At 47.2% G+C, this 21,695-nt stretch overlaps 2 protein-coding genes across 3 annotated transcripts in view; one reads left to right on the forward strand and one right to left on the reverse strand.

Annotated features, from left to right (window-relative positions):
* Positions 1–15,839, forward strand: part of MAPK8IP3 (mitogen-activated protein kinase 8 interacting protein 3) — a gene marked incomplete at its 5' end in the record, with an annotated part of 73,296 nt that extends 57,457 nt beyond the window's left edge. For both annotated transcript variants that reach the window (XM_082292245.1, XM_082292246.1), the window contains 14 exons: positions 990–1,151; positions 2,096–2,261; positions 2,726–2,911; positions 3,511–3,694; positions 4,472–4,591; positions 4,859–4,939; positions 5,630–5,697; positions 6,809–6,957; positions 8,184–8,355; positions 8,456–8,569; positions 9,797–9,835; positions 11,401–11,580; positions 11,838–11,981; positions 13,013–15,839. In XM_082292245.1, the coding sequence (XP_082148371.1) occupies positions 990–1,151; positions 2,096–2,261; positions 2,726–2,911; positions 3,511–3,694; positions 4,472–4,591; positions 4,859–4,939; positions 5,630–5,697; positions 6,809–6,957; positions 8,184–8,355; positions 8,456–8,569; positions 9,797–9,835; positions 11,401–11,580; positions 11,838–11,981; positions 13,013–13,134 (1,887 nt within the window). In that variant the 3' untranslated portion in view covers positions 13,135–15,839. The remainder of the gene's footprint in view (positions 1–989; positions 1,152–2,095; positions 2,262–2,725; positions 2,912–3,510; positions 3,695–4,471; positions 4,592–4,858; positions 4,940–5,629; positions 5,698–6,808; positions 6,958–8,183; positions 8,356–8,455; positions 8,570–9,796; positions 9,836–11,400; positions 11,581–11,837; positions 11,982–13,012) is intronic.
* Positions 15,840–18,530: 2,691 nt separating this feature from the next.
* MRPS34 (mitochondrial ribosomal protein S34) lies at positions 18,531–20,632 on the reverse strand. The gene is made up of 3 exons (XM_082292483.1): positions 20,212–20,632; positions 20,060–20,102; positions 18,531–19,209 (listed from the first exon to the last, which is right to left on the reverse strand). Exons 1-3 carry the CDS (start codon positions 20,527–20,529, stop codon positions 18,932–18,934), a joined length of 639 nt encoding a protein of 212 aa, XP_082148609.1. The 5' UTR covers positions 20,530–20,632; the 3' UTR covers positions 18,531–18,931.
* Between the last annotated feature and the right edge of the window lie 1,063 nt (positions 20,633–21,695).

The following is a 21,695-nucleotide window of genomic DNA, read 5'->3' on the forward strand; positions in this document are numbered from 1 at the left end:
TTCTGACACAATTTATTAACAACAGCAACATTTTATGCTTCTAACGCTTTTGCTAAGGCTCCTCAGGGTGTAATGCAAACCAATATAAAAATTCATGAAAATGAGCAAGTGAAAGTAAAAATGCATTTCATCACTCCTTAAATTCTACTGTTGACCAGAATTCATTGGGAACAGGCCCGTATTATCTGGAGTAAATTTTTGTGAAGCCATGTCTATCGATACTAGAATATTTTGAGTAGAATTGCAGATGGGCATAAGTGGTCATGTGGGCAGATGGTAGACTTATCTGCTGTAACTGGTTGTTTTGAAATAGCCAGTTTGTCACTAATTCATTCAGAGATTATTTTTAGAAATCATCCTGATGGTTAAATTGTAAGAAAATTTTAATGCTGTTGTTTCTAGAAGGTTCTACATGTGATCTTTAGATAATGTTCTGTGCAGCATCTTTCCCTTAGGGTTTCGGATAAATCTAGTGTTTGTTTCTGTAGCCCTGTTCCAAGCATTCTCTTAAAAAGCTCCCTGGAAATAACTCATAGGAGATTAGCTGGATTTGATTTCAAAAAACTGCTTGTGTGGGAGCTAAACCAGCAGACTGTTTTTCTACACTTCCAGAGATGGGGCAGCCACAAGCTTCCCTGGGCAAGCTGTGCAAGGGCCTCACACCCTCACAGGGAAGAATCTCTTTCTAATGTCTCATTTAACCTGCCATCTGTCAGTTTGAACACATTAAACATCAGCCATGTCCTGGCTTGCCTGTGACTTTAGTCACTTGCAGTGACTAAAAAGCAGTGATATTGCTGGGTACAGAGATCCTTTGTCTTACCTGCGTCAAATTGGATATCTTCTAGGAGAAATTGTCAAGATCTGGTGTTTACAACTGAATGTTTTAGATGTTTGACATTTGACAGTTCTCCACAAAGGTGCCTAAATTCAAAGAGACCACGGAGCCTGCAGAATCCTTAGTTCAGATTCCTGCTTCTGTTTCTTAGCTGTGGTGTGCAGCTGGAGTCAATCTCTCAGGATGGAGACCTTTGGAACAGGAGCCTGGGAATGGGCAGAAACTAGATCCTGGGCGTGATCCCCTCACCTGTGATAGGGAAGTGGAAGGCGAGAACAACAAAAGTAACCATACATCTCCTGAGAAAAAAAAGGTCAGGAAAGAAAATGGATTTTTTTCCCTCCGATGTTTTTTGTTATTTCATTCCTACCATACCCCTTCTCTCAGTACCTTTGTACTGTGCCATAAAATGCTCTTGTACTTGTGGGGCAGTGCTGTAGTGTTCTGGCTCTTCTGTAACTTTGGGTGTGATTTGGGACAAATCATCCAATATAAAGTTTTCCAACTTTTGCTTTTGAAACGTTTGGAATTTTGAAAAAAATCCTTATAATAAGGGCAATTAAATGCTTGATGAGGTTGCTAGGAAGATTATATAGCCCTCATAATTGTAAATTTGAAAAATAATACATTTAGGCAAAGCTTTGTTAAAGGAACAGAGAGTCTGTGAGTCCATTTGGGCCGCTTGAGATTTAATCCAGTTCCGGTTTTTAGTAGTCTTAAATGATTTTTTGTTTTTCTCCTATTTAAAGAACCAAGCTGTAATTTGCAGATAATAATACAATATTTTATCCTATCTGGTTTGTAGGGTTTTTCTCCACACCTGTTTTACACTGCTGCCTTATACTCTCCTAAGACCAGCTTGCTTAAGCTGATCAGTTGTGGGTGCATCCCAGACTCACAGCATTCTGGATGAATGAATATTCAGTGACATTTGATATGACATTTGTCAGACAAGTCAACAGAGAAATTAGTGGCCATATTGCTCTTGGAGCATAAGGAGTCAGACAGGCTCTTTGGCCAGTGCTCTGGATACTAGTGCAACAACATGAATGGAATCAAATTAATAAAAATAAAAATTAAAATACAACTGATTAGACAACTATATAAAATAGAAAAAAATTCTTATATAATTTTACTATAGAATAGGATGTATAATTTAAAATAAATTACACCATGTGTAAATGTTGCCAAGCATTGTTAGGCTCAGATTGATCCAAGAGGAGTGCTGATTGTGCCTGTGTGTTTGCTCTCTGAAAGGCAAAGGAGCTCCATGAGATGGATGCCACATCCAGCCGTGTCTGGATCCTCACTAGCACGCTGTCAACCAGTAAAGTCGTGATCATTGATGCCAACCAGCCTGGCACAGTGGTGGACCAGTTCACTGTCTGCAACGCTCACGTGCTCTGCATCTCCAGCATCCCCGGTGAGTGGGGCCCAGGCTGGGGTCTGCACAGGGTCACCTGCACCACTGAGGAGTGACAGACGTCCTCACTTGGGAACTGGAACTAACCCTTCCGCCTTCTTGTGTTCTGTCATTGTTCCCCAAAATCATAACCCGGATCTTGCCTTCCTGTAGGACCTTTCTCTGGAGATTCCTCCCTGTTCAGGGTTCAGTAAGTCATTCATTTGGTACACAAACAGTGTTTTTTGGAAGCAGGAGTGAGCCTTGTCTGGTGTGGAAGGGCTGTGTACCTGCCTTGGATACTGATACTAGGGATGAGGGGATCTGCCATGGGTCAGGCTGCTGATGGATGCTGTGGTGCCTCCCCAGGGTGGTGAACCCCAAGGATCAGAATCTCCCATCATTAGGGTGATCTCAGGAGTACAGCTACATTAACTTAGCAGTGACTGCTTGATTTATGTGAGTACCTGTTCTTTTATCTTCAGCGGCCAGTGAGAGTGACTATCCCCCAGGTGAGATCTTCCTGGAGGGGGATGTGAATCCCGAAGAGTCAGCTGGAGCAGATGGTGTCTTGGCAGGGATCACGCTGGTGGGCTGTGCAACCCGCTGCAATGTGCCACGAAGCAACTGTTCCTCGCGTGGGGACACACCTGTGCTGGACAAGGGACAGAGTGAGTTTTGGGATGTAAAACTTAGTGACATTTCAATTACAGCTAGTCCTGTACGAGCTCCTGGTGTTACAGCCACATCCTCCTGTCCTCAAGTTAAACACTTCAGAGGCCTCCAGAATTCTGTTATGATGATACAGGAGTACCAAAGGCCCTTTTGATATATTTCTTCTTAGAGCCCTCCTTTTTTCTCTGATTCACATGCTGCAGCCTGGTTGCAGGAGTCATACAGATGAGATGAGATGTTTGCCCTGCTACAGGTGCTGCTGTTCTGATTGCTTTGTTCTCTGAGCCTTGGGAAGCCAATTAAGCTCACATGCAAATCATACTGCTGCCCTTGCTGACTCCATACTGCAGTGACAGCCATGGAGTCCTTCCAATGCTGTGCTGTGCTAGTCACAGATTAGGCCTCACCTTAAAATAGTGTCTGTTTCCCATCCAGGCAGAAGATGCTGGATGAGCTGCTGTGTCTGTGGCACAGGCTCAGGGCTTGATTGAGTTTGGCAAGGAAAGATAAAATAAAGAATTGACAGCCTGATGTCTAGATAGTTAACTCACCAACTCATTCTCCAGCATGTCTCACACTGTTCATTGTCCTCTAGGTGAGGTGGCTCCTGTCTGCAACGGGAAGATCAACCAGTCTCAGTCGACCGAGGAGGCAACAGAGGCTACAGAGGTACCGGAGAGCAGCGCTGGTGAGGCAGAGCCGACGCAGGCCCGGCCCGGGCCCCTCACCGAGCACGTGTTCACAGACCCTGTCCCAGCCCAGGCACCAAGGCAGAATGGGTAGGTGGGCTGGGGTCAGAGTAATGGTTCTGTTCTGTTACTAGTCAGTTCTGTTTTCATAAGCTTTGTGATAAGAGAACCAGCCTGATCTTCTGATAAAGTGTCAGACTTCTATCCGTTTTGTCCCCAAGGAGTATTACAGCTGGGATAATAGGGAGGCAAAAAATGAAATGAAAACAGACATGGCTCAGCCTACAACTGACTGACTCAGCTGTTAAAATGCAAATATTTGACCTCTCACTTTGAATTTAGACCTGTGGTTAAGGCAGATCCTCCAAAGTATGTGTACACTTCATGTTCTTACTGAAGGAGCTTACTCATATGTGTGTAGAAATGATGATTGATTTATTCTAGTAGTACCTCTGATGTGCTGTAAAAGTAACCAAGAAAGCATATTCACCACTCAAAAGTTCTTGAGACAAACAAGGCTGATGTGATGGCCTTAAGAACAGGTGGAAGTCTTGGATACAGATTGTTCCTGAATGCCCATGTTGTTCTAAGTTGTTTCTGTTGAAGTTGGAAATAAACAGAGAAAATACTGTTTGTGTAATAGTCCTGCTAAACAGTTAGGGTCTGTAGATTTGAAGTACTTGTTGTTTGTAAGGGGAGGAGGAAGGAAATAGTGTAAATTGCAGATTTGCAGTTAAAAACATTGAAGAGCAAGAAGTGATTTGTGTATTCAAGGGCCCATACCTGTCTGTGGCTGCCAGGCTAGGTGGGCATTCTGTGCACTGCTGCTGCTGCTAAACCTCTAACATTGTTCTTTTGCCTCTTCAGGGAGAATGGGCAGCTGAAGATGGAGCCCAGCACAACACTCCCAGATCAGGAGTCAACCGGGGATGCTGGGACCTGCACCAGTGCCGCCCCCACCATGTGGCTGGGAGCTCAGAATGGCTGGTGTGTTCCCCTTGGGTTGGCAGAGCTCTGTGTCACCTCCCTGCTCTGGGCTCTGTTTTTCATGTCCACACACCTTTTGTTCGCTGCTTGTTTCTGGAGAAGGTTTTCATTCCTCATTTCATTGCTCAGCTCACCATAGTCTCAGGGATTTAACATCACTTTCTTACCTCACCTCCACCTTTCCTACCAGAAGAGAAGACTCAAGCCTGGGCAGGCTGAAGGTGTGGGCCCTGCTGCTAACCCTCCCCAATTTGTTCTCTCTCATAGGCTTTACGTGCACTCAGCTGTGTCCAACTGGAAGAAGTGTCTGCACTCAATAAAGCTGAAGGACTCTGTGCTGAGCCTGGTGTAAGTGTGTGTTCCAAGGGTCCTGGAGGAGAAGGTTTGGGGCTTAAGTGATGCTTTGGAGGGGGTTAGCAGCTCTTTCTCACAGGCTTACAGAATCACAGAATACTTTGGGTTGGAATGGACCTTAAAGATCCTCTTGTTTCAACCCCCTGCCATGGGCAGGGATACCTTCCACTATCCCAGGTTGCTCCAAGCCCCATCCATATTCCCAGCCTTGAACACTTCCAAGGATGTGGCAGCCACAATTTTTTGCTTTCTGAAGTGCATTGTTTTGTGAGAGAAGTTTCTGAAGGTTTTTAAAAGTTATGGGAAAGCCTCATACCAACCGTTTTCCTGCTCAGTTGCAGTCCTGACCCAATTCAGTGAATACATGACTAGCAATATCAGGAGAAAGTAAGTGGGGAGGAGAAAGGCAAAATTTCACTGAGGGGTAAATTAGGGGGAATTAGTTGAGATTGATGGTGTTTGTATTGTGAAGGAGAAGAATTTCCTCAACAGAAAATTTACAGATGTGATGATCTTACTGCAGTGAAGGTAAGAGGTGTGACCTCTTGCAGGATGTTCCTGCAGTGCTAAACTGACTGGGAATTGCGGAGACTATGTAAAGATGGTGTGTGTGGATGGCAGGAAGAGTTTTTTAGTCCCTCACTTCTTTGGAGTTTTTATGTATTTACTATTCCGTTATTTCAGGCATGTGAAAGGGAGGGTCCTGGTTGCTCTGGCAGATGGAACACTAGCCATATTCCATCGGGGAGAAGGTAAGACTCAATGTAATAGAGAAAACAAAACTTGGCTAAAAGTGTAGCAGTGGATTAAACACTCTACCGAGGTGAGAAAGGAAGTTGCTGGCTGCTGGAGTATAAACACCGAGTTAAAACACATAGCTATTATACACTAATGGCTATCCTAAACCATCTCAGGTGTACTCTAACACCACTTCCTGAGCTTTTCTGAACAAAAATGTGTGTAGTTGCTGTGTAGCACATGTGGAGTAAACGTGACACTTTCAGGTCATGTTTTATGCTGTGCAGTTGTTTGAGGTACACTTAGTAAATTCAGTTTCTGGTCCTCTTCACTGCTGTGGGTTTTGTTTCCCTGTGGCTTGAGCAGTTTCTTATCTGTGTTCACACCTGACATCACATGGGGAATTAGCTAACTGTGACAAATGTTGGCATATAAAGAACTCAGTTATTCATTGAGTAGCAGTTCATTCAGCAAGCAGAAAGATAGAGATTTCTGGGCTTGTGCATTTCAAGTTTTGATTCAGCCTTTGTCATGAGCTCAAGCCTGACCACTGACACATCAAAATTGTTCCCATCAGAAATAAGATAAAGCTTCATGACATAGAGGCTTCCTGTCTGTGAAGGACACAATATCTGCCTGGTTAGTTGAAAATTAAGAGTGAGAGAAGGGAGATCTGATTCCTTCTTCTGGATTTGACACTTTGGGGGAATTATGTTGTAGGTCTGTGTTGTGAGGAAGCCTCACCACAAGGACTGTATGGCCCATTTCCTTTCAAGTTTCTGCATAGTCTTGTTCAGCTGTCTTCCCTCTTCTCCCACTGGTTTTGTTGTACTTATTAGAGAAGCCTGTTCACTTCATTGCAATAAAAGATGTTTAAATTGGCCTGATTTGAGCACTGTCAGGCACCAAACTAAACTTTATCTAAAACTAAACTTTACGTATTTCATAAGTGTAAGGCTGTGCCTGAAGCAGGAGCCATGGGAAGGTCACAGACATAAGCAAACTGAGCATTTGAGTATCAGCTAAGCCTGTATACCCAGGTATATAGAGAAAGGTAGAGGATTCTGTTGTATGCTCACATGTTGTGGAGGAGATACATCTTTCCACACTTGTTTTTCACCTCAGATGGTCAGTGGGATCTCAGTAATTACCACCTGATGGATCTTGGCCACACTCACCACTCCATCCGCTGCATGGCTGTGGTCTATGATAGAGTCTGGTGTGGCTACAAGAACAAAATCCATGTTATCCAGCCGAAGACAATGCAGATTGAGGTAAGAGAGCACATGCATGTCTGTGCATGCACACACTTGTGTTGGATTTATTCTTACAGCTGTTCTCTGCTGCAGTGTGTGAAATTCAGAACCTTTGGGTTGTCATTGCTGACTGCAAGACCAAGACTGTCAGTCTGGGTTATGTTATGATCTAATCTGCCAGGGGATATTTATTCCTTCCTCCCTTTGCAGAGCATAATTCTATCAGTAAGTCTAAACTGACAATTTTCTTTTCCTTTACTATGGAGTCTATGAGGCCATGTACTGTCCAAACATAGTGTTTGCTTTACAGTGACTCTTCACTTACAATCCGAGGCTTCTCTATCTGTAGGCATTATGGCACAAAGGAACAGTACAGTTAGCAAGCCCCTGGGATTCCACTAAGGAAATAACAATCCTTAGAGCCTTTTGGGTGAAAATCTGTACAGTGGTGTTGGCACAAATCTGAGAGTGCTTGAAATAATTCTAATTGAGGAGAGAAGAAGTGCTGGATCTGAAGTTCACATTAGTGAGCCAAAGCAGTTTGATCTTTGGAATTCATCCTGGAGTTGTGTGTTTTCCTTTTCTACCAAGTACACTGAAAGCTCTTGGCTTCTAAATGTTCTTGCTCCTGAAGTGGTCTGAAAAGACCATCAACTCTGCAAAGCTGCCATGCAGCTGCTCAAGCAAAGGATTGATTGTGTACAGTAGTGAACTGCTGGGGTCAGCTGGCATTAACACAGCTTCTCCAAGATCTTTGGAACCCAAACAAGGGATCTCAGTTGAGGAAAATGGAATGTATGTACATATGGAGTATAGATAATGGCAAACCTTCTGTGAGCTCATGTTGGTTTATTACCGCAGGCCTGGGCTCTAGGGAATATCACCATGTCCCGCAGCCATAGGGAGGAGGAGGAGAGAAGATCCAGCAGGCAGGAATTGTGCAGCGAGATTGATTTATTTAATTATTTTACAAACTCTTTTACAGACTTTTTTCTTCGTAGTCTAATTGGACAAAGGATCAGCCACCCCTTGGGGGTGATTGGCTAAAATCCTAAAAACATTCATTGTCAAAATATTTTTCGACTATACCATAAACAAGACTTTTCAAGGTTGCAGGTGGCTTGGTTGTTTACATACTCTGCTACCTCTTCTGTGAGAGAGAAAAGTCTCTCACGGACTTAGAAAATAGCAAGGAAATCCTTGCTAGCAGCATTTTTGTATCTACATTGGTTCACCTATTTCAGAAATCCTTTGATGCCCATCCTCGTCGGGAGAGCCAGGTGCGACAGCTGGCATGGATTGGAGATGGAGTGTGGGTTTCCATCCGCCTGGACTCCACGCTGAGGCTCTACCATGCCCACAGCCATCAACATCTGCAGGATGTCGACATTGAGCCTTACGTCAGCAAGATGCTCGGTGAGGGTCTGTTGCTCACCGAGCTCAAGGCAGAATTTGCCCAAAGCACACCTTGCCCAAGGTCATCACTGACTCCCCAACTCTCATTCATGCTTCCTAGGCACTGGAAAGCTGGGCTTCTCTTTCGTGCGGATCACGGCCCTGCTCATCGCTGGCAACCGCCTTTGGGTGGGCACCGGGAACGGTGTTGTCATCTCCATTCCCCTGACTGAGAGTAAGTGACATTTATTGAAAGTACTCCTGCGTCCCCCCTAAAAAAAAGAAGCTTTTAGGTGTTATTTGTGCAGCATGGCAGGTGGCTCAGGTAGGCTAATGCCTTCCTGACATTTGACACCCTTTGATCATAGCCATGTTCAGGGTGAAAAGCCCAGAGTGTGAGCAGCCCTGGACCTTGACAGAGCAGAGTGATGTGAACTGATTCTGTAGCTACTGTGAAACAGGAGAAACAAAGTTTTGGGAATTGTAGTAAGTCTTCAAAAGGAGGCCATGGGGTGAGAAGTCATCAGGAAGAACTCCCTGGAAATTTCATTTTGGCATAGTCATCTAAATGTCTCCATAACAGTATTTTCCAGAAACTGATCTTAGAAAAGCTCTATTTACTCAGATTAGGGCTCAGCTTTATCAGTCAAGTAGAAATAGGTATCCTACACCAAATCCAGCCTGGTGAGGGGACCCAGCAATAAGAGTAAATAGTTGAATCTCTGGAGCTGCAAGTTTAGTTGAAGCTCTTACTAGTCCTGTTCTGTACCTGCCCATCAGCATCTTATTTTGAAGAGTCTTATCCAGATCACCATGGGGAAGTAGGATTTGAGGCTGACTGCAATTGCTTTCAGCAGAAAGCAGCCAAATGTATGTTTTTTCACCAATGCTCCCAGGAAAGCTGAGAAACAAACACCTCTTGTATAAAAGAAGCAGACCTCTTGTAATCCTCCTGGAAGTCAGGCTTGGAATGGTCTCCTCTAAGGGCAGTGAAGCTGGATGTGCCTGGGGCTGACACCAGGAAGGCAGTGAGACAGTTCTCTTCATAGATTGCAATTTTGGTCTTGTTTCTGAGTTCCTTTCTGAAGCCCATTCTGTCTTAAGGCTGCTGTCCTTGTTCTGAGTTAAACTTCTTCCCTGCTGTAAACCAATTGCTTTATCTTTCTGCGTTCCTGTAAAAAATGTGGTAAGCAAGAAAATCTCACTAAAAATGTAGCAGTGGATCCTTGTGACATGGTCCCTCTCCCACCTCAGATACCTCATCTGTCCCTGTAAGATAAGAGCAAAGTGAGCAAGAACAGTATTAGTACAAACTCACAGGAGCATCTGTTGTGGTTTCTCTAGGTTTTATACTATTTTTGTTGCCCCCAAATTCTCTCCCAGTAATCACCTTTTTCTTCTCTCCCATCCTGCCCATCACTTCCTGTGCCCCTCTGTGTTCCCACTCCCTGCCTGTGCCTAGCTGTAGTCCTCCACCGCGGCCAACTCCTGGGGCTCCGGGGTAAGTCCACTGCCTCCCCTCCACAGCTGTCATTCCTTTTGCGCCCATCTCCCGCCCTTCCATTCTGCCATTCAACTTCTCTCCATCCATTTTTCCTCATCACTCTTCTGTTTTAAGTTGCATTAGAGAAAAGCAACCAGAGACAATCATGTAAATATTCTCATTTCCCATGGCTCTAAACAATTTTTTCCATCTTTTTGTTGATCCCTCTGTTTTTTTGTGTTAAGAGTAATTATTCTTCAACAGTGGTTTCCTTACTATGGTAGGCCAGTTTGAGATGGGGACTGGAGAGGTTCATTCGTCAGAAGCAGGAAGCAGGAGTAGAGTGTTCTTCCAAGGTCTCCTTTGGTTTTCCAAGGATGCTACTTTCATCAGTTTCAGGCCAATGGCAGGTGGTGCTATGGTACCTGCCACCTGTAAGTCATCAGACAAGATGTTGAACCCAAGGGGACTTGATAAGCATGAAGAATTGCTTAAGTTTGTGCCAGTTAAGGCAGGGTCTGAGTTCAAATTCATACTTTTCCAGTGTCAGAAATTAGAGGGGCTTTTTTCTCACTCAAAGACATTCACGTGGCTGTACAGATGCATTATCAACACGTCTCCTTCTTTTAAAGTATCTGATATTAATTGCAGTAAAAAAGCCAGATACTATACACACACTGACTCTGATTTTTCCATCAAAGTATTTGTACCTGTCCCACCATCCTGGCCTGAGCCTGATAGGGAAAAGTTTCTTTTGTCCAAGTCATGTAACTGAAATTCAGCCCAAGTTAAACCACAGAACTACAGATAATTAATGAAGCAATCAACCTCTCTCACAGAAAAGTGAAAGCTGCCTGGTTTAATATTGTTCCTGTTGTACTGATGTGAGTGTGTGCAGAAGGAAAGCATCTCCCACCCTGAGCTTGGAGCACTGGTCTCTGTTGCTTGGTGAGTGGAAACTGTCGCATTCTCGGAGCCTGGTCACGAAGGATGCAGGCCCCTGAGCCCTCCTTGGAAGCTGTGGATGGTGAACATCTGAAAGATGTTCATTGCTGGAGTAGCTGACAATCTGGTGTCATGGTTAAATCAAGAAGTGAGGAAGGATCTCACTCCACTTCTGTGATGGCTTTGAGTGGGCTGAGAGGCTTCACCACACCCAGAGACTGCTTTCAGCAGCATGTGTGCTCATGACTGGGCATGAGCAAAGGACTTGACTTGGAAATTGAGCAACATCACTAATCCAGAGCAGTTATTCTCCTCCAGGTGCCCTCTGGGGACAGTGGACACTTTGGGTACCCCGTCAGCTACGAAAGATCAAGGTTGATCGTAGGACAGCAGGTTATTTCTGGAGGCTGGACAGAATCACTGCTGGTGACACCAGTCTAGCTTGCCTCAGTCTGAAAGAGAGGGACTGTGTAATCTGGTGTGTTCTCCTCCATCACATCACTCATACAAGACCTTTAAAGAGACCTGCACCTTTAAAGGTTTTCCTTCACAGCTCATGAGTTTTCTCTTTGACTGAGTCCCTTCTGTAAAGGGGACTCAAAGCTATCACTGATGGTGTTCCTGCTCCCTGTCCCCAGCCAACAAGACTTCACCAACCTCTGGAGAGGGCAGTCGCTCCGGTGGGGTCATCCACGTGTATGGCGATGACAACAGTGACAAATCTGCCAGCAGCTTCATTCCCTACTGCTCCATGGCTCAGGCACAACTCTGCTTCCATGGCCACCGTGATGCTGTCAAGTTCTTCGTCTCTGTGCCTGGTAAGGATGTGCACAGCCCTCCCTCTGCAGGGGCTTGTGCCTCCATCCCTTTTGTAGTAGGGGCTGGAGCTGGTCTGTAGCAGACTAGGGTCCAGGCCATGGCTGGCACTTCCTGTGGTTTACACATCTGTGTTTAAACTGGAGTGACTGTCTGATTTGACTGGCAGAAGAAATTGGTCTGCCCAATGTGTTAAGTGTGCGTGTGAACTGTGTTGGGGCTGAGCAGAGGCACCGACAGCACTTCTGTCCTCTCCCAGGCAATGTCCTTGCAACCCTGAACGGGAGTGTGTTGGACAGCCCTTCGGAGAACCCCAGCACAGCAGCCACTGAGACTGAGGGTCAGAAGCTAAAGAACGTCCTGGTGCTGAGTGGAGGAGAAGGGTACATTGATTTCCGGATTGGTGAGTGCCCTTGGTGGGGGGCATCTGGAAAGGTAGCAGGTGCATAGCTGTGGTCATGGAGTGAGGCATCACTGTTGGTGGGAAGCCAAAGCAGAAAAACCCTGCACTGTTTCTCCTGCGTCAGGCTGTGAGGGCTGATACGGATTTTCCTTGCACAGCACAAGGCTGTCAACCTGTGCCCTGTGGCTGCAGTGCCACACAACTGTATTGATGCCTACAAAATCGAGAAACAAAACAACACACTTTCAAGACAATATTAATATAGGAAGTATTATACAAGCAGGTCTTTAATTGGAGGCCTCCAGGTGCAATATACGCATGTGATACAGGACTTCTACATTTTTATAAGTTTAACAAATTAGCATATTTAACAAATACTGTCCAATTAGAAGAGCAGTTGGTTAGGTAATTTTCCCTGGGTTCTGCCCCACTAGAGTTGGTCCAAGAGCTCTGCCCCACATTTATTATGTTTATGATACATGGTAAAAAGCAAGATATCCTTGGTTGACTAAAGAGGCAAGACTAAATAGTATTTCAGGAATGTGTTAGAAGGTTAGCTTGTTACTGTTCTAAAATGTAGGGGGAAAGGGTAGGAAAAGTACGGGGAGTTACAGCCATGCATTAGCAATCTACAAAGCTACAATTATATGAAAAATACCATAAAACAGCATCAGTATGAATGGCTTTGGAAAGAACAAACCCATCTGTGCCACTGGTTCCAAACATTGCTGCCCCACTACGATCACCCATGGTGCTGTTGAAGGTGTTCTGTGAGTAAAAATCGGCTTCCCTGAAAGGAAGGGTGATCTTTGCTGCTGCTGGAGCTGGTTTGTCCCATCCATGTAGTCCAGTTTCAGAAAAAAGTGGTATGCTCTAAATGTTCTCCAGGCACAGAGAAAGATCTCAGCTCAGTGTCTGTTATCAGACTGCTGGGACTCTAAAAGGTGTATTGGCCTCTTTGGAGTATTCCAGAGCAGCGCACTATGGCATTTTCTTTCCTGCCACTTTCACTATCTGTTTTCTCTCTTCAGGGGATGGGGAAGATGATGAGACAGAAGAGAATGCAGGAGATGCCACCCAGGTGAAGCCAGTACTTTCCAAGGCTGAACGCAGCCACATTATTGTGTGGCAGGTATCATACATCCCTGAGTGAGAATTCCTCTTTTCCCATAATAAGTGTCCCTCCTCCCGCCTGAATGCCAAGATGTACATACAGAACGCCTGCATTATAACTCCTGCTGGAAACTGACCCTGGACAACTGCAACGGCTCCTGCCTTGGACTGTGACCCCCTTGAACCTCTGAACTTGCAGCTTTCATCTTGGGCCCGTATGCTTTTGGCGTGGTTAGATTCTTGTTCTGCTCTGGAACTGGCGTCTACAAGGAGAGAAATGGCAGTACATCATGAAGTGAGCTTGGAGCCAGAACTGTGCAAAACCTTTGCCCACTGTCAGGAGGGACAGCTGGAGGGGGGTGGCTCAGGTTCTTGGGCAGGTTGCCTCACTCCCACCTGCATGAGAAAGAAGTGTGTCCCCAGGCATTCCCTGCCAAAGCAGTGATGGTGAATCACTTCTGCAGCACCCCAGCAGAAATCCCTTCTAGTTCACCAGTAGACTCCTCATCTTACCCTTATTCACCCTTAAGCACAGAATAACATCCTCTGGACTTAGAGCAACCAAGGGTCCAAGGAACCCTCCAAGGAGCATCATGGTTTCGGCAGCACTTCTGCTATGGGGCTGGAGAAGGCAACAGCACCCTTACAGAGGGGATCACGCCCTCCATCTTTGCAGGGAGAAAGTCCCTTCTGCTGGTGCTGCCTCAGCAGTCATGTGCTGGGTGCCTGTGTGTGTCCCAAGAGGATCGTTTGGTGGGCTCAGATGGGAGATGGGTGTTTGACTGTAAAGGCCAAACAGCCATAGTAGCAAAGAGGTACTGGAACTTTGCTTTTTTAAGACCAGAAAAGGCAATATTTTTAACCCTCCCTTCCAAAAATGCCAGACAGTAAAGAACTCCTGAGATCATTCTGAAAGGTGGTTATCTCTGCATTGCATTTGGTGGCTTTTAAAACACAGGCAAGGGCAGATGGTGTTGATCTGCTCTGAGTTCTGCACTAACACATTGAAATTGCCTTATCTCAAGGCTGTGTCTCTTTTCCAGGACCTGCTGGAAGGAGATCTCTTTTCACAAAGACTTGGAAAACAGAGACTTGGCAGTTGGTTAGGAAAGACTGTACAGGTGCATTCAAGGCTATGTCTCACCTGATGTCACACAGAAAAAGGAATTGAGGCTAGATTCCTGACATCTTTTACCTAACATCACAGGCACTGACTGTGCTAGTAAGGAGTTTGAAAAGCTGCAAATTTCTGACTCCTGGAAAAAATGGACAGCCCCCAAGAAAAGCAGTGATAGCCCCTTCTGTCTAAGCAATGCTGAGTGATTACAGATGTGCATCCTGCTTACAAAAGAAGCACTAGAAAATGGGGCCAGGGAGAGTGGTTTTGAGCTCAAGATGCAGAATATGGAAGTTCCGGGTATAGAGGCAATGGTGTGTTCCCCTTTCTGACACTGTCCCACAAGGACAAAATCTGTGTCCCTTGAACGCTCTTTTCTGGGTGTGCAGGACTAGGGCAAGTTGCATTTGTTAGAGGTGAATTTGGAAGCTCCTGGTGGTCATATTGTTTCTTCCCTGACCTGTGCAGCACTCCAGGGTTCACAGAGATGTCTTTATGGCAGTATGGGGACAGCTGGGCAATCCTCCATCTCCTAGAAAGCTCGCTGCTGTGTCCTGTGCTTGCTGCCATGGACCAGGCTTGCAGGTCCTGGTGTGCTGCAGGGATGCCATATTCCCAGGGGATGCTCTAACATGTGGCATCTCTCCTGACACAGCAGCACCAAAACCATTTTTGTATCCACAGTTCAGGAAAGGCTGAGGTATACATTTCCCCTGCAAGAAGGCAGGAGACCTCTTTGGTGAACAGAGGCCTCAGCCAGCCACAGTGGTGCCCATGCTGCGTGTGAGCAGTGCTGGTGACACACACCCACCACACCACTCCTCCCCAAGGCAGGAATCCAGCTAGAGGGCATCTTCCAGATATCTGTGTACTGGGCTCTGCATCTGGCACGAGGTTAAGGGATACTTGGAGCCACCACCTGCATGTTGGGGGACCTTTCACCAGGAACATTTCACTGGGGCACTGCTGACTGTGCCAGGCTTCTCATTCACTTCCGCCGTATGCTTTCTGCTAGGAAGACCTCTTTCGATCCCAACACAGAGTGCATTGAAGTTAACAATATAACATCTAGAGCACAGATTCCACTGTCGTGTAGTAGTTCATCAGTTAGGGCCAGGCAAACTCAGAATTTGAGCTAGTTGAAGGGAAAAAAAAAAAAGCCCTGGTAGGGTTCAGTTCCTTAGCTCTGTCTTTCATAGGAAAGTCAGAATTGCAACATTTGTACCGCTGACTGTTCTGTATCTGGTTTGAGCAGTTGAAGGGACAGCACTCGGTCTCCTGTCACCCACTGGGCCCTAACAATACGAGGAAATCTCCCATCAGGTTCCTTTCCAGCTCAATGCCATGTTTTCCTCCAAGAGAAGCACATGGCCCAGAGGGGCAGCTGCAGGGGGGAGACCCAGCCTCTGCTGATAGCTCCTGTGGCCTTGGGTGGCTGCGGGGCATCAAGGTGTGAACTGACTGGCTTCAGTACGCTTCTCTGTCATATCTCCACTGTGATGTATGTAAAGTATCTTGTATGTTACAAAAGGATTTTAAAAAGTGTCTTAAGGCCTGTAAACTCCGCTGTTTGGTCTGAAGATGGCATTCTGTAAAGAGCCTGCTGTATGAATACGTTCCCGTGCTTTGTCCCCTATGCTATCAACAACAAACCATATCTGTTCTGTATGTAATAAACATGTTAACATCAGCTTGGGCAGCGCATTGTGTTCCTATGAAGGCACTGGGATTGCTGCTCAGTCTTTAACAGGACACTTGCAAGGGTGGGAATGCAGCTCAAGTGTTTTCTGTTGAGCAGTTCAGTGGCAAGAAATGAGATGTGGATGGTTCACAAGGCCGGAGCAGAAGGGGCTGGTCCAGCAAGCCACAGTGCAATCTGTAGTTTGTACCAGCGGCAGAAATAAAAGGTGGAAATATAACGTGAAACAACTTCAGAAATACAAGCTGGAGCAGAGAAGCATCCACCTGCTGGCTTCCTGCAACTTTAGTCAGGGTGGCCCTTTCAGGTGAACTTCCAGGGATAACACATCAGGTCAGTTTTCAACACTGTACAGGTTGGCACTTCACAGCCTCACAGGCATCGGTGACATCAGCATCATTCAACTGCAGGAAGCCCCTCAGTCCCAGCAGCACTTGAGACACCTTCATAGTTGTTTTGTAGAACTGCATTGGTTCAAGGGCTGGACATGGCAATGTGCAAGGGAACCATGTCCTTAGGAGAGGAGCATCTTCTGCCCCGAGCAGGGAGCCTTCTTAAGGCGAGTCACCTCCACGACCAACACACACACTGTGGTGTGGCGCAGGCCAGGGTGTCGTACAACTGGCAATGCCTCTGCAGTTAATGGAGGCACCTAAACAATGAGGTTTGGAAACACATGCTGGGATCCGTCCTGAACCCCTGGGGCTGCACCCTTCGATATGGCCAGGAGTGGTTTGAGCAGGGCCCTGGGTGAAGTACAGCCATGTCTGGTACCCACCAGGGTGGCTATGGAAGCAGGTCACTGCTGACACTGCTGACAACAATTCCCCCATGTTGGTAAACGATCTGTGAGGTAACGTACAAGTTTGGGAGGCCCATCAGAGCTCACAGCATGTTCTGGGCATGGAGTCCAACACATGGCAAACAGGCTGTGCAGCTTCCCAGAAGGGACCTTCACTATCAGGGCAAGGCTCCCAGGCTGCCCAGGGCTCTGTGAGAAGACACCCATTCCCCCAGGTGTTATAACTGTGAGCTCACCAGCAGGTCATAACTGTCCTGATCGGTGCCACCTAGACCCCCATCTGTACCCTTTCCTCCTATGTCCCAGGAGCCTCATTTAAGCACAACCTGGGGTCTTCAACATGCCTGTAACCGTGTCTGTCTCTAGCTGCTCCTGGATAGACCCCTTGGACCCAGGGGGCTGGATCTCGACTACAACATCTTCAGAGATCCTTCCTCACCCAAGTTGTTGGGTGAGTCTATGCCTTATCAACTCTATCTGCTTTTGTGCCTGGCTTGGCTCCCTGGTATACCCTGGTCATGGCTCATTTCTTGCCTTTCTGGGACTGCTGGGGGATGCTGTGACCAGCACTTGGCTCTGCCCCCAGTGGTCAGACTCTGTGTGCCCCCTCAGGGATACACTTCCTCTGCTCGAGCTTTGTTCAGATCCCGGCTGTGCAGGACAGAGGTCTAGACTGTTCTACCCATCCCATCACAACTACACCTCCCTCCCAATCTCCCTTCTTCTTGGTTTGTGTTCAGTAGTACCTCAATCACAGGAAGACAGAAGCTCAGCTCAATGCCCAGCAGTGGAGGCTATGGGAATCAGACAAACTACCTTCCAGCCACAGCAGCTGCCATGGGAAAGCTCACAGCCTCAAACCATGCCTTTAACAACATTCCTGATTGTCCCTCTCCTGGATTCTCCCATTCCTTCTGCAGCCAGAGGAACTAGATCTGGCACATGCTCTGCAGTGCTCCTGCCACAACAAGGCAGGCTCAGTTCTTCCCAGACTCTGCTCCTTGTCACAGGACCAGCTTTTAACTCAAAAGAAAAGCCTTCCTTCTTCTCCCATAGCATCTTAATCCTTCAGGGGCCGCTGGTGAGGAACCCTATGGAAATACAGGTAGCCAATGTCAATCTGTGTGCTCCTGCCTGATGATAGCCATTTCCTATTGGCTGGGGCCACATGTTCCCAGCCTCATCCAGGCCACAGACACTGGGTGGAACAGAGTCCAGTTTGTGCTCTCCCTCACTGAATCCCTTCAGGCTATTTGTGATTTCAGGATGCTGCAGTAAATGGAACACAACCTCCAACTACCTGCAGACACAGGAACTAAACAGTTACTTTGCAGGGAACTGATCAATAAAGCTGCACAGCTCTTGTGCTCTCTCCAACCACACCCAAACCAGACCCTCCAACAACCTCTGACACAGCAGAAGCACCCACAGCCACTGCAAGAGAAAAGATCAGAACTGTGCTCAGGAGCTGCATGTTTTAATGTTCACAACATGCTGCCCTGGAACAGGGGTCATTTACAGTTGGCTTCAAATGGTTAGAGCCAATACCACCTCCTTTGCATCACCAGAACTAACATAATTTCTCCTATCTCTTGACAGCCATCTTTGGGAGTAAGAGATGGATAGCTTTGGATTAGCTCAGTATTGAAGTCATGCTCCTCACTTCTTGTTCACTGCCTTCATATGCAAGTAATCCAGATCATTCTGCAGTGTTCAGAGAACTAGATGCTGTGCCTGAGCTAATGGCTCTGCATTTGGCCATCATGATGACCTCCAGGCATTGAAAAAAAATTAATGAGTTTTCTTAGAACTGTGCAGTAGAATTAAGAAAACATTTATTTCCATTTGCAGATACATTTTTTCACAGCTCTGTGAAATACTGTGATATTTGCAGTCATTTTTCTGTGATTCATGCAGGACCCCAGTTATGTAAAAAACATTATGCTCCAAAAAACTGCAGCTGGCTGACTGGAGCTGTGTATTTGGAGACTATCCAGGGAACCAAGAAGATTCCTCTGCTGACTGAAACCAAAGTTATGGAAAAAGAGTCTGAATGTATCTGCATCTTCCCTTTCAGATGACGTGACTGTACGGGGCTGAGGAGAAAGCTGGAAACATCCTACCACAATGGGCACAGAGGGGCTCTGTAAGACCCCTGTGCACTGGGCTTCTAACAGGCAGTGAGAGCACATGGGATGCTCAGGACACAGAACAAGTCTTTATACTGGTGTCCCTGTAGCTTTTTTCTTTGCCTGCTCTTGGGGAGAGGCCAGGACCGTCTCCAGATCAATAACTGGCTCTTCCATTATTGGTTTTCCCTCCTTCTGCCACTGTGCAAGGATCATGGCTCGGAGCAGTGGTGGGTATGGCAGGAACCGAACAGTCTCCTCAGGCACTGGGGTGAATTTCTTGAAGGCTTCCTCCTCGTGTTTGGGCACCATACGCCAGTCATGGTACATGGCTTTGTCAATCTCCTTCACTTCCTCTTCAGTTTTGCCTGGGAAAAGATGATGAACACCAGTGGGCAACACCATCACAAGCATCTGCCTCCAGGAAACACGGCAATTGTTGACTCTTTGGCACCCAAAATACTACAACAGGCAAGAGGAAACAGAGTTTTCAAGGGCGGGACAAATTATTCCCTGTTACACTATGGGATCTCACTTCAGTCCTTGAGAATCAAACCAGAAACAGGCTGGAAGGACTACAGGCAAGATGTTCCAGCCCTGTCGGTGACTCCCTCTCTTAATTTAAAGTTTTGCTTTCTCTTTCTCAAGTTCCATTTCCATGGCTAAGGAACATGAGTAATTTCTCCCTACACTGATCAAAGCTTCCCAGAAAACTAAGTGTTAAAAATGCTCAACAACTTAAAAACCTTCGAATGAGTACTACTTCAGTAATTCCAGTAAGGGAAAACTGTATACTTTATATAAAGCAGCTCTAAAAAGGAAAATTCACTCATACAACTCCAATCATTAATTTAAAATTCCAGTAACACAACTTACTTGCCATTGCACTTTTTCCTTTTTAGTGACAATTTTAGTTGGAATTACCCTCATGCTCTGTCTTGCTTTGAAAGTCTCAGAATACTGTCACCTCATCTAACACGCTTTTAGTGCTGCTGTTCCCCAAGGTCATACTGCACTGGCTCTCCCACAGTATTCCTTGGAAATATATTCTGAAGGGGCTAGATCACAGCTTTTGAAACGCGAGGAACTTCTTTTCCCATTAGAAGATCTGAGAAAAACAAATTTCCCAGGCAGGGAGGCCGCGGTTTCCTTGCCACCCTCACGCACCCGGTGCTCTCTAGCCCTGCTCCCTTGTGTGGGAAAACGAGCCGGTTTTACCTTTGAAGGTCAGGTAGCCCCAGGCTCTTCCATGGTCCATGTTCTGCAAAGAAAAGAGGAACCTGTTGAGGGTGGGTCGCGGCGGGGCGGCGGGCGGGAGCCCCGCAGGGCGCGGCGGGGCGGCGGGGCGGCGGGCGGGACGGGGCAGGTACCTCGGCCGTGTAGTCCGCCTTCACCTTGGTGATGACCCAGTAGCACGGCTCGTCGTGCGCCCACAGCCAGGACTTGCGGGTGACGGTGCGGCCGACGCCGAAGCGCGGCAGGCGGCAGAGCAGCGCCAACAGGCGGCTCTCGTTCCGCACGTCCTCCCAGGCCCGCACCGGCAGCCGTTTCTGGGTCAGGGGCCGCCGCATGGTCTCACAGTCCACGGCGAAGCGCTGAGAGTCCCGCGGCCGATCCTTCAGCGCCCGGTACTCGCGGATCTTCTTGGCCATGGCGGCGATGGGCCGGTGCAGCTTCTTGCGGGTCATGGCGGCGGCCGAGCGCCCGGAGCCGAGCGCCCGGAGCCGAGCGGAACCGAGCACCGCACCGGCAGCCGCTCCTCCCGCCTCTCCCGGAAGCCGCGCCGGGCCCCGCGGAAGTCACCCCGCCCGTCCCCAGCCGCAGCGTTCCGCGTGGCCGCCGCCCGCCGTGGGAGCTCTCAGGCCGCTGCCCCTCGTTGTGGTGCGGAGCCGCCGGTGCCGGCAGGCCCGGCGCGGCCTGACGGTTCTGTGTGCTGGGCGGCTCTTGGGGGAGCCGGGCTTGGTTGCTGAGATCCATCTGAACAGCGTCTGAACAGCTTTAGAAAAATCTGAGCAGATTCAGCTACGTCAGGGAACGTTCAAAGCCTGAGTAAACCAGGAAGATTAAAGCAACGTTGCAGGTCTGGCCCAGTTCAGTCAGAGGCTGGGCTACGAGCAGCAGCCGGGTCGTGGAACTCCGTACCGGGATGAGACAAATTCCCCCGAGCTGCTCCAGCCATGGAATGCCAGCACGGTGAGGCCACACTTTAAATGAGTAGAGTTTAAGCAGGTGCATAGGGCAGCCCCTGGATTTTGGCTACAGACTGGTAAATTAAATCTAACAGGAGAGGGTTTTTTCTTTGAAATCCGTATCTTAAATTAAAGGAAGCACAGCAATTCCAGTATTACTGCAGAGTCTTATATTGAAGGCATGCAGGATACCGAGTGGGTTTTTCCAGGAGGCAAGATCAGTGTGTCAGAAGAGGGTGTGTACATGTGTGCTCCACACAAAAAAGAAAACCACACGTTAAAAAGGCTGACAGCGCTTTTAAGACTAATATGGTGCATCTCTTGAAAAAAGACAGCGGCATAGGAATAAGCAGGAGGTACGTGATTTAGTTGAGAAACACCGATTTAGAATAAGATACTTGATCTCAGTCGACCCAAATTTGGGGGAAATAGCAGAGCAGTTAAACCACTTGTGATAGGGTACAGAGTTGGGAGCTTGTACCCAGGGGTTGTGCAGCCCAAGGATCAAGCTCGTGTCCTTTTAAGGCACCTACACACAAGTTTCTGCGGGTACACAAGAGCAGAAGAGGTGACAAGAATGCTGGAAAAAATGCGAAATTTGCTTTGTTAGATGGACAGAAATGAAAGGCATCACCACGCACACCAAGTCATCTGGAAAACCGATG

The sequence above is a fragment of the Coloeus monedula genome (assembly GCF_965178545.1).
Source record: "Coloeus monedula genome assembly, chromosome: 16".
NCBI classification, from domain to species: Eukaryota; Metazoa; Chordata; class Aves; order Passeriformes; family Corvidae; genus Coloeus; species Coloeus monedula.